This window comes from Onychomys torridus, chromosome 15 (assembly GCF_903995425.1).
Source record: "Onychomys torridus chromosome 15, mOncTor1.1, whole genome shotgun sequence".
NCBI classification, from domain to species: Eukaryota; Metazoa; Chordata; class Mammalia; order Rodentia; family Cricetidae; genus Onychomys; species Onychomys torridus.
The window spans coordinates 6,115,252-6,129,505 of record NC_050457.1 but is presented as its reverse complement, the minus strand read 5'-3'; the positions used below and the strand labels follow the sequence as shown (position 1 = coordinate 6,129,505).

Genomic DNA, 14,254 nt, shown 5'->3' with positions numbered 1-14,254 from the left:
GATGGTGCCGGGCCGGAGCCTGAGGAGTCCAGACATCTGCAGGTCACCACACCAACGCCAGTGGAGGTTACAGTATCACACACACAGAAAACACATCTGTCCATAGAGGGACACAGATTAAAGTGGCGTCTCCCTCGGTCTAGTTTCTCCATCCTCAACTTTAAAACTTTTCACTCCATTTTTTTCCTGTTGTCAAGAGCTCACTTATTCAGTACTTTCATTTTCAAGTTAGGAAGAATTTAACTAACTTGCCTAATCAATCTCTTGGACAGGTTCGAACCCATCTTTTGAATTTTAGGCAACTCACCCTTTCCCGGATGATTTATTTCAAGATTCTCTATTAACAAAACATACAAAATAAGGATTAGCTCAGGAAGTCGGATAGTTGTGACTGTTAACTTGACACAGTGTATGGCCTTAGAAGGAGGTCTTGATGAGCCGGTGTCTAGCTTAGATTGGCATGGAGGCGTGCCTGTGAGGAGTTTTCTTAATTGTGTTAACTGAGGTAGAGAGATCCACCTGGATTGTGAGTAGTACCATTTTGTAGGCTGGTCTCTAGACTGAGTGAAAATGAGAGAAGGCCCTAGCCCCAGTGTGCATGCACTAATTCATGCATGCACTAATTCATGTGTACACTAATTCATGCATGCACAAATTCATGCTCTCTACCCCTGACTGTGGATGTAATGTCTCTAGCTGCTTCAAGTTCTTACCTTCTTGACTCCATCACAATGATGGATTGTGACCCGGAATTGTGAGCCAATAACCCCTTTCATCCTCAAGTTGCTTTTCTCAAGTTAATTTATTATAACACCAGGAAAAAACAAAACAAAACAAACAGCAGGCACACTCTTACCTCAATAAATTTATTTAAACTAAATGACGCGTTTAGACATTGGTGCAGATTTCCTTTAGACAAATATTTAGGTAAGGTATTGTTTGTTTTGACTTTCCTGCTTCGGAGCAGTTCTGAGCCCAGAGAGAGTAATTTTATACCAGTTAGGGCAAAGACCACCCTGAGGTGCAAGCTGCCGCACAAGGAGAGGCCGTTGCTTTATCTCGTGCAAAGGGTTCACGAGAGGTCTCCCATCATGCTTGGGAGTCTGGAGAGGTTCCGATATGATCTTTCAGTCCTGTTTCTCAATAGACTTCAGGCACATTGTTTGAACAGAGCATTTCTTTGTCTGATGGAAGATTCCTTTGTCTCCGCTCTAATTATATGTAGGCACCATCTGTACTATTCAACTTTCAGCCAGTGCTTTCCTTAGACTGCAACACGTTCTTCTGACAGTAAGTGGTTAAGTAATGTTATAATCATCACAATGAAAAGGAATGTTTTACTGGAAAATAAAGACAAGAGTGTCTGTTGGAACTTAATATGCCCAAATCCTCAGTTCACAGGGATGATTGTGAGTTGGAGCTCCCCGGCCAGCAGGGAACATTAGCTCTTGAGTGCAGTTGCCCTTACCTTCCCACTGCTCCAGCTTCTCCCATCTGCCAGCTGTAGCTTCTCTAAGTGTGAAGGATGCACTTATTTCCACGCTCCAGCTTTACTGACAGTGTATCAGCAGAAGTAGAGAACATTAGGTGCTGCTGGGTAGCCAGACACATTTCTTTAGACACTGAAAATGAGATTAAGAACATTTACTTTATGACTAAGATGGAACTTTTTCTTGGATAATACTGAAGGATTTGATGTTCTGTTTCAAGATATCCTGATTATCAAAACAAATGATGGATTAGGCTCTTGCTGGCAGATAAAAATATGCCTAATGTACCGTTAGGCAGCGACACGTGCAGATGAAAACACATCAAGTCACTTTCAGCAGGATATGCCAGGATGCCAGCAACATTGCTGAACATTTCAGATTTTACTTTGTAATAACAGGTGATTGACAATGTGTTATGAAGAGTAATTCAGGCTTCAGAAGATGAGTGAGTTCAGGGAGAGAAACAGGTGGAGCATGAACAGTTAATTTTGATTTGATACAATGTTTTTGGAAATCATATGAAATTGCAGAGTTTGTTACCAAATATCCTTATACTCATTTAGCATTTTACAACCTAAGAACAGTGTTGGGCTGAAGTTGGAGCTCAGATGGCAGAGTGCTCACCTAGCACAAACGAAGCCCTGGCTTTGATCCCTCACACCATGTAAGCTGCACATGTCAGTGCACACCCGTGATCCCAGCACGAGAAGCAGAGCAGGAGGTCAGGACATCAAGGTTACCCTCGCATACCCCTGAGTTCAAGCCTGTGCTCCACGAGACCCTGTCTCAAAAGAAACTGTGAATAAGTAGGTCTTATGAAGTTGAATTCTTCCTCCATTTTTTTCTTGCAATCTCTAGTGTTACTCAGCTCCACACTCTGCTGTGGTTTTCACCTGATGTCAGTGTTGAGGCGACTGCTGTCATGTGTGATGTTTTGTTTGAGTTTTGAATATTTATGCAAAATGTCTTTTGATTACATGGAGTAAACATCGTATCATTATTGGTGAAATTATGAAGGCCACTCCATGTAGTTAAAAGGGAGGTTTATTTTGTGGGGTAACTTACAAATGAAGGGGATAGGTTGTAGGGTCTGGCAAAGGTACGGCGCAGTCCGGCAGTGTTGTCTGGAGAACTCTGCTCGGTTTATCTCCAGCGTCCAGGGGCCAGGCACCAAGAGATCCTTCTCATTTGGATCCTGGGTCTTCAGCATCCTCTCTTGGCCCTGCCTCGTAGGCATGACCATTACTGAAGCCAATGGGGGTTGGAACTTCCAGGCCAATGCTGGAATGGCTACCCACTACATATCATTTTTATTTCTATACTTGGATAGTATATATAGGTATATGATTATGCAATCTTTATCTTGTTGCCATATTTTGAGATCTACCTATTTTGAAAAATATTTGAATAGTTTATTGCTTTCATTGGTTTTTAACTAGCTAGTTGTGTGAATACATTTTATTTATTCATCACTTGCTTATTGAGTTTAAGTACATTATCTTTGGACCTTGCCTTAGTCAAGGCTCTATTGCTGTGAAGAGATACCATAATCAAGGCAACTCTTTTTTAAACATTTTTTTATTTTGATTTTTTTTCCATTTTACATACCAACAACAGTTCTCCCTCCCTCCCCTTCTCCCAATCCCTTCTCACCTCCCCCCCCTCAACTATGTTCATAGCAGCATTATTCATTATAGCCAGAACCTGGAAACAGCCTAGATGCCTCTCAACCAAAGAATGGATAAAGAAAATATGGTACATTTATACAATCGAGTATTACTCGGTAGTTAAAAAAAAAAAAAAAACCCAAAAAACAAAAAAAGATGGATCAAGGCAACCCTTATGAAAGAAAGCATTTTACTGGGGGACTTGCTTACATTTCAGAGGTTTAGTCCATTACCATCATGTTGAGGAGCAGAGTGGGATGCAGGCAGATACTGGAACATTAACTGAATGCAACATTCTGATCTGTAGACAGAAAGAAAAAGCCAAGGGCTACCAAGGGCTTCTGAAACCTCAAAACCCACCTCTAGTGACACATGTCCTCCACCAAGGCCACATCTCCTAATCCTTCTAATTATTTCAAATATATGAGTCCATTGAGGCCATTCTTAATCAAACTACCACAGACATTAAGAAAATGTAGTTTTAAAGAAAGAAGTTAAAAAAAAAAAAAGTCAGGCACCAAGCAGCCCGGGTGGGTGGGTGCCCCGGGTATGTGGTGGAGAAATGGGAGAGAAGGAAAAGTGGAGCAATTCATGTGCTGTGGAGGGAAGCCCTACTGTGAGGAACGTGAGGGATGACAGTGAGGAACAGGCTGGTATGGGCAGCCTACAGCTGCCACCTGGGGCCATGTTGGTGTCTGGGCCTGTGCTGCCACCAAGGGCCATGTCTGGGTCCCTGGCCCTAATGCAGTTGGGGTCTGTGTTGATGACTGTGGCCCATGTTACCATTGAAGGCCACATGGATGCCTGAGTCTGAGGGCCATGTTGCCCCACCTTACTAATCTAAGTGACCTGCACTGCCACCCAAGGCCATGGTGACATCTCGGCCTGAGCTGCAGCTGATGGCCATGTTTGGAAGAGCTGGCCCTACCCTTCACCATCCCCAATGGCTTGGGCTTGGGAAAACTGGCCCTGACCCCCGCCTAAGGAGGATGGTCCTGGTGGAGGCTGGGCCTACCAACTCAGCTATAGGCCCATTTCCAAACCCTTGAGCTGGCCCACTGAGGGAGACCTGCTTCTACTTTCCCCCCAGGATACTCTTGAGCAGGGAGAAATGAGGAATATGTAGATAGAAATATAGAGGAAAGATACAGTTAGAAACACAGGATAGCTTGGGAGGGCCTGGATCCAAACCCACCAGCCCCTTCTGTCTCTTCTAAAGGGCTTTTAAAGGAATGCCAACGGGTGGAGCAAAAGACCTCCCCCAGGCACAGCCAAGTGCAGACCATCCCAGACCTTGTGACCATGCACATGGTCAAGCCGTCCCCTAATGCAGGCCTGCTGTGTAAAGCAAGCTTAGATCTCACTAGGAAGCTATTGTGGGCTCCCACAGCCCAATCTAACACCTACACGCCATCTATGAGCTGCTGGAGTCCAAGGAGGGGACCACCAGTCCTGTGGAAACATAGCTGCAGGATCTCCATAACTGGGGCAATAGTGGCACATCTAAGAGAAGTTTCTATGAGGGTCCAATGTTGATGGTGTACCAGAAGCCCGAGGCCTTGAACTGGACCAACAACTCAAAAGAGAGTACTGTGTAGCACACTGCAACTCCCAAGGCCACCACATAAAATGAATGTGTGATGGAGAGGTGGGAAAGATGGAGGAGGGAAGTGTTTTTTCTTTCTTTTTTATTATTTTTCTATTTTAAAATTGTCTTTTGTGGAGGGAGGATACAAGGGTGGTGGGTGGACATGGAAGAATTAGGAAATAAATGTGACTGGAGTGCATGATGTGAAATTCCCAAAGAGTCAATAAAAATTATGTTAATAAAAAAGAATAGTTTCCATAGTGATTTAATATAAGAATTTAGTCCTGTAATTATATAAAATGTGTCAAGTTTTATTTCTTTTTAATTGAAATAGAATTATATCACTTTTCCTCCCTCCATCCCCTGGTGTTCCCCTCGACTCTCAAGTTAATAGCCTCTGTGTTCTCTGTAATTCTTGTTACATACACATTATGTAAGTATGTGAATACATGCATATATTCATTTCCATAATGCTGTAGATGAACTATAGCATGTCTGAGGGACAGAAATATGTAAAAATAGGAGTCTATTTGTAATAGTGAAGTCTTTCTTTTCTTCCCCATCAGGTGCCTCAAGTTGAAGTGCAGTTTTTTGTGGAGCTGTATGATGTCACTGCTGGGGCAGCTATAAACAACAGTGCCAGATTTGCTCAGATTAAAGTTTCCAAGACTGACACACCTCAGAGTCTCCTCTCCTTCTCTGTGGGTTCTCGGCTGGCAGTGGCTCATAAGAAGGCTACTTTGATCAGTTTGCAGGTAGCCAGAGACTCTGGGACAGGAATGATGATGTCTGTCAACTTTAGTACCCAGGTAGGCATGAAAAATAAAGCCATGTATGTTCAGATTCTTTTCATCCGTGAGGAATATCAATAAGCTAAATAATCAATAATCTAAACGGTATTTTCTGAGGATACTGCGACAACCTGCTATTTATTTAATATACTGTTTTATCATTACATCTGGTCAATTTTTCGCTCTTCACTAAGAAATCATGTTTTAAAATTATGGTTTTCTGTTTTGGTCGCTCTGTTTGGCAGAGCTGATTGTGACACAAGGTGTCACGTTGATCCGCTCCATCACATCGCTGGAATCTTAGCCCCTTCTCCACTGTACTCTTTGAAACTTGAACCCAAAGCAGATATTGCCTACACCTTGTATTCGAACTAGTTGTGATTCTGTTCCTTCAGATCCTTAAATACTGACTGAAGTTATGTTTTGAACAGCACTGGCTTTGGGTGTGTGCACTCTCTGCCCTTCCATCCTTTCATGCCCAGTGAAAGACTAGCTGGGTTTATGGAGGTCTGGAAGAGAGACACTGAGCACATGAAGAGACCAGAGCCTGTGCGCTCATACACCTTTTCAGCAGCTAGGTTTTTTTTTTGTTGTTGTTGTTTTGTTTTGTTTTTTGTTACTTTGTTTCACCAGCAAAATTCTAATATAGTAAAAAAAAACCCTAAATAAACGTGTGTTATCCATTCTGCTTGAAGCATGCTTTGTGTGATTATAGCTTGCCCACTTTAGCCCTCTGGGTTTTCCTCTTATATTTTTGTAGTTCTAGGAATTCAACAAATATGAAACTAGAATGGTGCACAGTGTTGTGATTTACCCTATTTTAAGACTCCAGATTTGGCGATCTAGGCCTCCAAGACTATTAAACATTCTTTATGGTGTGGCTATTGTGAAGTAGTGTGCTATTGTGATGTAGTGTGGCTAATGTGATGTAGTGTGGCTACTGTGATGTGGTGTGGCTAGTGTGATGTAGTGTGGCTAATGTGATGTGGTGTGGCTAGTGTGATGTAGTGTGGCTAATGTGATGTGGTGTGGCTAGTGTGATGTAGTGTGGCTAGTGTGATGTAGTGTGGCTAGTGTGATGTGGTGTGGCTAATGTGATATAGTGTGGATGTAGTGTGGCTAGTGTGATGTAGTGTGGCTAGTGTGATGTAGTGTGGCTAGTGTGATGTAGTGTGGCTAGTGTGATGTAGTGTGGCTAGTGTGATGTGGTGTGGCTAGTGTGATGTGGTGTGGCTAGTGTGATGTAGTGTGGATGTAGTGTGGCTAGTGTGATGTGGTGTGGCTAGTGTGATGTAGTGTGGCTAGTGTGATGTAGTGTGGCTAGTGTGATGTGGTGTGGCTAATGTGATGTAGTGTGATGTAGTGTGGCTAGTGTGATGTAGTGTGGCTAGTGTGATGTGGTGTGGCTAGTGTGATGTGGTGTGGCTAGTGTGATGTGGTGTGGCTAGTGTGATGTGGTGTGGCTAGTGTGATGTGGTGTGGCTAGTGTGATGTAGTGTGGCTAGTGTAATAGAGTAGGGTAGGTTTAGAATCACAGGTGGGGAGCTACCCTGGAAGCTTGCTAGGAGAGATCAGCTAACAGAAGACAGTTCTTTGCTGTGTGAGACCCTAATTTTATATAGTCTTCTAGTACTACAAACACAGAGGGCATGTGGATATTTTAGTGTTTCCTTAAGCATGGTTATGACGGAAAGAAAAGTGAGGAAAATGTATGCTTTATGCTCATAATTCTCCCAGGAAATATTTCACTATCAGGGCATGAGTTTGTAGAACAGACAAAGAGGAACTTGAGATAGGAACATATAATGAAGATATTTGAGGCACTTTATGACCAGGCTCACATGCCCAGATGAAGGACTTGAAGAGTCAAGAGCTAGATGGATATATGTATCCATACAGACAGACTCGTATTCCAACTACTGTGCACACTGCCTGCACGTACAGACTCAGGGCTGTGATACCAACGCTGTGTTAGCAATTTTAACACGGAAGTGAAAACTGGCATCTGAAGCTTTCCCTATAAATGTGGATTTTGTTTCTGGGAAGATGGAGCAGATATGCTTTTCAATGCTGAGTACTCCAGACCCTGGGAATTATGTATGCAATAATATTAGGTAACTCTGAAACTACAGGGGACCAAACAGATGAGTAGGGACTTGGGCCCCAAATGGTACATGAAGAGGTAAGTTCCACACTTCTCTTTTTGCCTCATATCCAAGATTTTGGGCTGAAGAACTTGCCATATGGACTCACTAATAGGAAAATAAAAAGCTAAAGAATATATAGATATGCTGCAAAGAGCAAAATTCCCCATACAGATGCAATATGTACAGTGCAAGGGCAGGCAAACCCCATACAAAGATGCTATCTGTCGAGCAAAGAACGACAACCCCTGTAGAGATATGCTCTCTCTAGTGCACGGAACAGCGAAGGGACAGTTGAGCAAGCTTTTAGTTGAAAATCTTGTGTATTCTCTAGTCAAACGTGCCAGAAAAACTTTACCTCAACTTTATCCGCATCAGCAAAGTGTGTCTCTGTGTGTATATGTGTGTGTGTCTGTGTGTGTATCTGTGTGTGTGTGTGTATGTGTGTGTCTGTGAGTCTGTATGTGTGTGTATGTGTATGTGTGTGTCTCTGTGTGTATGTGTGTGAGTGTCTGTGTGTGTCTGTGTGTATATGTGTGTGTATGTGTGTATGTGTGTGAGTGTCTGTGTGTGTATGCGTGTGTGTGTCTGTGTGTATATGTGTGTGTCTGTGTGTGTATCTGTGTCTCTGTGTGTGTGTGTGTCTGTCTGTGTGTGTGTGTATCTGTGTGTATCTGTGTGTATCTGTGTCTGTGTGTCTGTGTGTGTGTGTGTCTGTGTGTATATGTGTGTGTATCTGTGTCTGTATGTGTGTCTGTGTGTGTATGTGTGTATGTGTGTGTATCTGTGTCTGTGTCTGTGTGTGTGTATCTGTGTCTGTGTGTATATGTGTGTGTGTGTATCTGTGTGTATCTGTGTCTGTCTGTGTCTGTGTCTGTGTGTGTCTGTGTGTATATGTGTGTGTGTGTATCTGTGTGTATCTATGTATGTGTATGTGTGTGTGTGTGTGTGTGTGTGTGTGTGTGTGTGTGTGTGTGTAGATTCATAGCCTTTCCAGGAGACCCAGTCTCTGCACTCATGTCAGAGGACCTAATGTAGAGTTGGGGCTTTGCTTGCTGTCTGATAGTCAGAGTCCCTAGCCCTGACACAGTTTTAGTGGAGAACACTGGATGGCGGTGGAGAAATTCTCACACACCTCTTAGCCAGCAGATATCTGTGGAGGTGGTTTATTGGCAAGACCTCACTCCACCTAACAATAAAGACAATTCTCTCTTTCCCTCCAGTGTCTCCAGAAACCAGTGAGGAAAACTGCCCTTTACCTCTCAGGAATGAGGTGGTAATTTTCTTTCTTTGGTCATAGCAGTGTCAAAAGAAACCAGAAAAAAATGATAAAGAATAAACAATATCCAGAGACTCGTGAGAAGATACAACAGGTTAACAGTTATCTGTCATATCAAGAATAGGGATGATCTCAAATGGAATGAAAAATAATAAGTAGATGCCAGTAGTAAGATGAGCCTAATATGAGAAATACTCGATAAAATTATAACCCAGACACTGCAAAATCCTTTAATAAGCACAAGGGCAAGAAAGAAATTGTGTCAATAAGGAAAGAGGAACTCTTAGACAGCAAGTAGAGGACACACAGGAGAGCAAACAGGAATTATATCCATGGAAATATACTAACTAAAATAAACTGGATAAACCCAGGAGCAGAATGAAGGGACAGAGGAGACCCCCTCCTTCGCTTGATACTGGCCCTCTAGCTCCTCCTATCATTTTATAGGTTATTCTCACCACAGGGCCTTTAAATTGCTACTTTCATTGCCTGGGATTTTGCTCCTTAGATCTAGAATCTGTCTCCTGGGGTTAGCATGTAGACAGTCCTTTAATGAGGTCTTTGTTGAGATTCCATGTCCAGCCTGGTTTATAATTGTGCCCTTAACATCCCCTGTGTCTCTACTTTGTCTTATTTCCCTTCACAGAAATCCATGTAGCAACATACCAATAATTACATAGTTTTATACTGTGTGTTCTCTGCCAGAACCATGGGTTCTGGGAGTGTAGGTATTATGCCCATCAATTCTGCATCTCAATATACGTGCTGAAGTATACTAAGAATCTAATCCTTAGTCAGTACTAAATAAAGACACACTATTTTGGCTTTTCCTTGCAACAACTACAATTTGAAAAGGTAGATGTATATTACTTAGAAAACCAATCCAAAAGCACATCTCCATACTGAAGGTTAAGAAAGTTCCAATTCCTTCTCCCTCTTCCAATTTTTGCCCTCAGATCTCTCTGCCCTAAATTTCTTGGTGAGATTAAAACAGAAATATTTCTTCTCCATCCCCATGTTTAGTTTTCCAGCATTTGCTGTGTTCATACCTGAAGATTCCTTTCTGGACAACGGTGTCGTTTCAAATCTAGTTCTTTTCCTTGATTTGTTTCAGTGCTGAGTCCTGTCCCTACCCTCATCATCTCTGTGGCTCACTGAAGGCAGTTAGGAAAAGTATAAAGCCCATGTTTAGTGGCAGGGTAGTTACCGCCCGTTAGCTGACCGAGAAGAAGGGGAGGCCGTTCAAGAATTAAGACCGACTTAGGATAACATCAGAGGCGTTGTAGTCTCATTTTCCTGTCTCGGTTGAATTTTCAGGAGTTGAGGAGTGCTGAAACAGTTGGTCGTGTTCGCATATCTCCTGCTGTTTCTGGAAAGGATTTTGTGAGAACAGAAGGCACACTGGTGTTTGAACCTGGCCAGAGAAGTGCTGTGCTGGATGTTGTCTTAACACCGGAGAGCGCATCTTTCAATGCATTTCCAAAACGCTTCCAGATTGTGCTTTTTGACCCAAAAGGTGGTGCCAGAATTGATAAAGTGTATGGGACTGCCAATGTCACTCTTGTCTCTGATGTGGATTCACAAGCTATCTGGGGGCTTGCAGACCAGCTCCATCAGCCCCTCCATGAGGATGTTCTCAACAGAGTGCTGCACAACCTCAACATGAGAGTCGCCACAGAGAGCACGGATGAGCAGCTCAGTGCTGTGATGCATGTGATACAAAAGGTAGGGCATCCTGGCAGCTGTAAGACACAGCTCAGTGAGCGGATCATGAAGCCCAAATCAGCGCAGATACCGCGTCTGCTTATCTCTCCCATTACTATGAAATTAGGATAAAATATAATTTCTGAACATGAGGGTGGAATCCGTCCCACCTGCCACTGTACTTTGGCTGAGTGAGGCCCCTTTGGCATCCTTGCTCTTAAATTGGAGAACCATGAGTAAGCTGCTGCAGCTAGAATCCAACAAAGTTTGAAAGGCAGCAGATGCTGGAGCCGATAGGTCCTTCCTGACCCATCAGACACTGACGGTTTTGGTTTTTGCCATTTGCTTGTCAGTATTCGGAGTCCATGAGAAGACTTGGACTGGACTATAACCCGTGTTTATCCTTTCATTCATGAAGCGTGAGCAGTCACTCCTCTGCTCTTACTGGAAACTAACAAGTATTTGTTGAAAAGGAAGAATAAGAAATGGCAAAATAATTTTAGGCACCAACTTGCATAGACTTGCCATAGTCAGCTGTGATATGAAATGAATTACTTATTTACCCTTCTAGAAAATGTTTAATCACATAGAGATGTAAAAGTTCAAGATTATAAATGGAAATTGATATCTAAAAAGAATTATTATTGAGGAAAAAGTTTTTATAGCTTATTTTTATTTTTATAGTTTATTTTATATCTTAGCAATATTATTTCTTTTTAACATATTTGCATACACACATAAAGTTCTGAGTACATACATGTGAACCCACTGGTGCTTTATATCACATAAATATTGCTTAGAATATAAATAATATAAATATTATTATAATATAAATATAAGTAAAACAAATAATATAAATACTATTTATTTCCCATAAATATTACATATTCCTTTCATATGGAAAATGTTTGTAGTGTGATCTCAAAATATCATTCCTAAGCCAGGCAGTGGTGGTGCACACCTTTAATCCCAGCCCTTGGGAGGCAGAGCCAGGTGGATCTTTGAGAGTTCAAGGCCAGCTTGAGCTACAGAGCGAGATCCAGGAAAGGCGCAAAGCTACACAGGGAAACCCTGTCTCAAAAAACCAAAAATATATATCTATCTATCTCGTTCCTATCCTACACATGTCTCAAAGCACACGCATGAAGGGTAGAAGGGAACATTACGAAGCATATCGGATGAGAAGAGGCTATAACACACCTTTGCAAAGCACAGAGAGCGATCAGCATTCCATACAGAGTACACTCCTAAGACAGAGCTCATGCCAAGGAAGAGTGACACTTAACTTTCTAATAATAAAACAATAAAACAGATGGAACAACAGTGAATTGATCTTGACCAAAAGGGAGAAGCCATTTGTAATGACTAGATTTTAGAGTAGAAAAAAAAGGAAATTTCAGATACTTTAGAGAAAAAAAAAATGACAGAATGGAATTCTGATGCTCTTTTTTTCCTCAGTAAGTTATATTTTAAAGCCATGTATTATCTTCAATCAAAAGGCAACACTTTAACTGAGATATGGTGTAGGGATGGAGAGATGGCTCAACAGTTAAGAGCATTGGCTGCTCTTCCGGATGACCATGGTTCAATTTCTAGCACCCACATGTAGCTCCAGTACAGACAATCCAATGCCCTCTTCTGGCCTCTGGGCACCAGGCACACATGTGGTACATAGACATATATGCAGACAAAGCACTGCTCTACAGAAAAATAAACAAGTAGACAGACAGATGGATGGACAGACAGGCAGGCAGGCAGACAGACAGACAGACAGACAGATAGATAGATAGATAGATAGATAGATAGATAAGGGAGCACCTGCTAATATTCTAACATTCTAGAAGTAGAGGCAAGAGGTGGAGGCAGAGGGCAGAGGCAGATAAGCAGTAGTTTCAGGCTAATCTGGGCTGTATAGTGAGACTCTGTCTAAAAAATATCAATACTTAAGTCCAAGTCTTGATGGCTCATTCAACACTTATTTCAGTAAAGTTTTCAAATAGCCCAATAGTATATGGTCATTACTTTATTTTGAATATTCATATACTTTATTAAATAAGCAATTACCTTTGCAGGATAAAAGTTTGAGTAACCAGAATTCTTAAATCACAGCTTCTAGTAGATGGCTTATGGTGAACACCTAGTGAGTATTGTGTTTTAGAATAGCAAATGGGAACGTTTATGCAAATATAGGTATAATATGAAGGTTTTTTTCAGCATTATTACTATAACAAAAATTGGTTATAAGTGTTTCAGCATTATTATTATAACAAAAATTGGTTATAAAAATAACAGCCATTAAAGTAGAGCTAGTGGTTCAGTCAACAACAAGTTGTGTGAACGACAGTGTTTGCATAACGTTAAAACTCCAGAAATGCTATTTCTGTGCTTGGATATATAAATGCTCTATATACAGTTACCTGCAATAGTCAGTGCAGCAGCATTCCCTGAAGATGTGCAGCCTAGGGTGACAGTCAGTGTTCCATAGCCTGTGGATACAGAGGCTGAACCATGGAGGCCAATGGAAGTATACACTGTGGTGTCTTCTTGATGACACAATCAGAATGCGTCCCTTTTGAGACACTCAGTACTATATGTTCAGAAATATATTTCATGTTTTAGACATAATTATATAATAAGACTGAAGGGGTAATGAGTTAATAACTGACATGGAGATGACCACATATAAATGAGGTCATGACATTTAGCAAATGAAAATAAAGGATGATTAGTTATTTATGAACTTCAGGTGAGTAACACAATCTAAGTGTGATTATATCATCATTAACAAGAGTTACTGTTTATTGTCTGAAATTCAAATAGAACCAACTGTGCTTTGTGCTGTGACCACCGTAGGAAGTTGAAGAAGAAACAAAACAAACAGAACAGAGCCCAACCTCAGCTTCAGTACAGACTAGAAAGTCCGTGTGCTGGATAAAATGTTATATGACCTTGTATTTTAAGTGAATTTATTTGATATTTGAAAGTTTTATTCTCTCTCTGGTTCTAAGTTCTTTATGATGTATCTGTCCTACAACACTTTACTTTTGATAAATTATAGATGGAAATTTTGCACACTGGAAGTAGCTGCTAGTTTTTGTTTGGAAGAGACAGTGTTATCCTAAAAAGAATAACATCTTTAGAAGATTCACTGTAAAGATTTTCCAGATAAAGTCCATTGTGGGCTCAGACAATCTTTAGTATAACAATATTCTGGCCCCTGACTTTCCCACCTGTAGAACAATGCAATTTTTTTCTGGTGCTATAAGTTGCCTTAATAATAATCTAGACTTTAAGCCCCTGTGGGATTTGATATTCTAATTTTTTATTTTATCAGGTTTGTTTTCCTGGTCATTAGACCTTGGTAGAACTTGAATCAGGAGTTCTGATTTTGTATTCTGGAACATCTATAAAAGCTCAGGAATAGCATGTTCTCTGGAGCCCGATAGAGTTCTCTCCTTACACACATCCAAAATGGTTCTCCATTTTAATTGCAATCCTGAGAGTTTCTTAGTGTTTCCCCACATAAAGTTCAGGTCATCTACTGATTTGTAAAAGAATCTTGATAATTTGGGATTTTCTGTTATTTTCATA

The 14,254-nt window shown here is 41.3% G+C and overlaps 1 protein-coding gene across 1 annotated transcript in view; it reads left to right on the top strand.

Annotated features, from left to right (window-relative positions):
* Positions 1-14,254, top strand: part of Adgrv1 (adhesion G protein-coupled receptor V1) — a 506,561-nt gene that overhangs the window by 191,545 nt on the left and 300,762 nt on the right. Inside the window, exons 78-79 of the mRNA XM_036207476.1 lie at positions 5,312-5,554; positions 10,277-10,684. Of these exons, the coding sequence (XP_036063369.1) occupies positions 5,312-5,554; positions 10,277-10,684 (651 nt within the window). The remainder of the gene's footprint in view (positions 1-5,311; positions 5,555-10,276; positions 10,685-14,254) is intronic.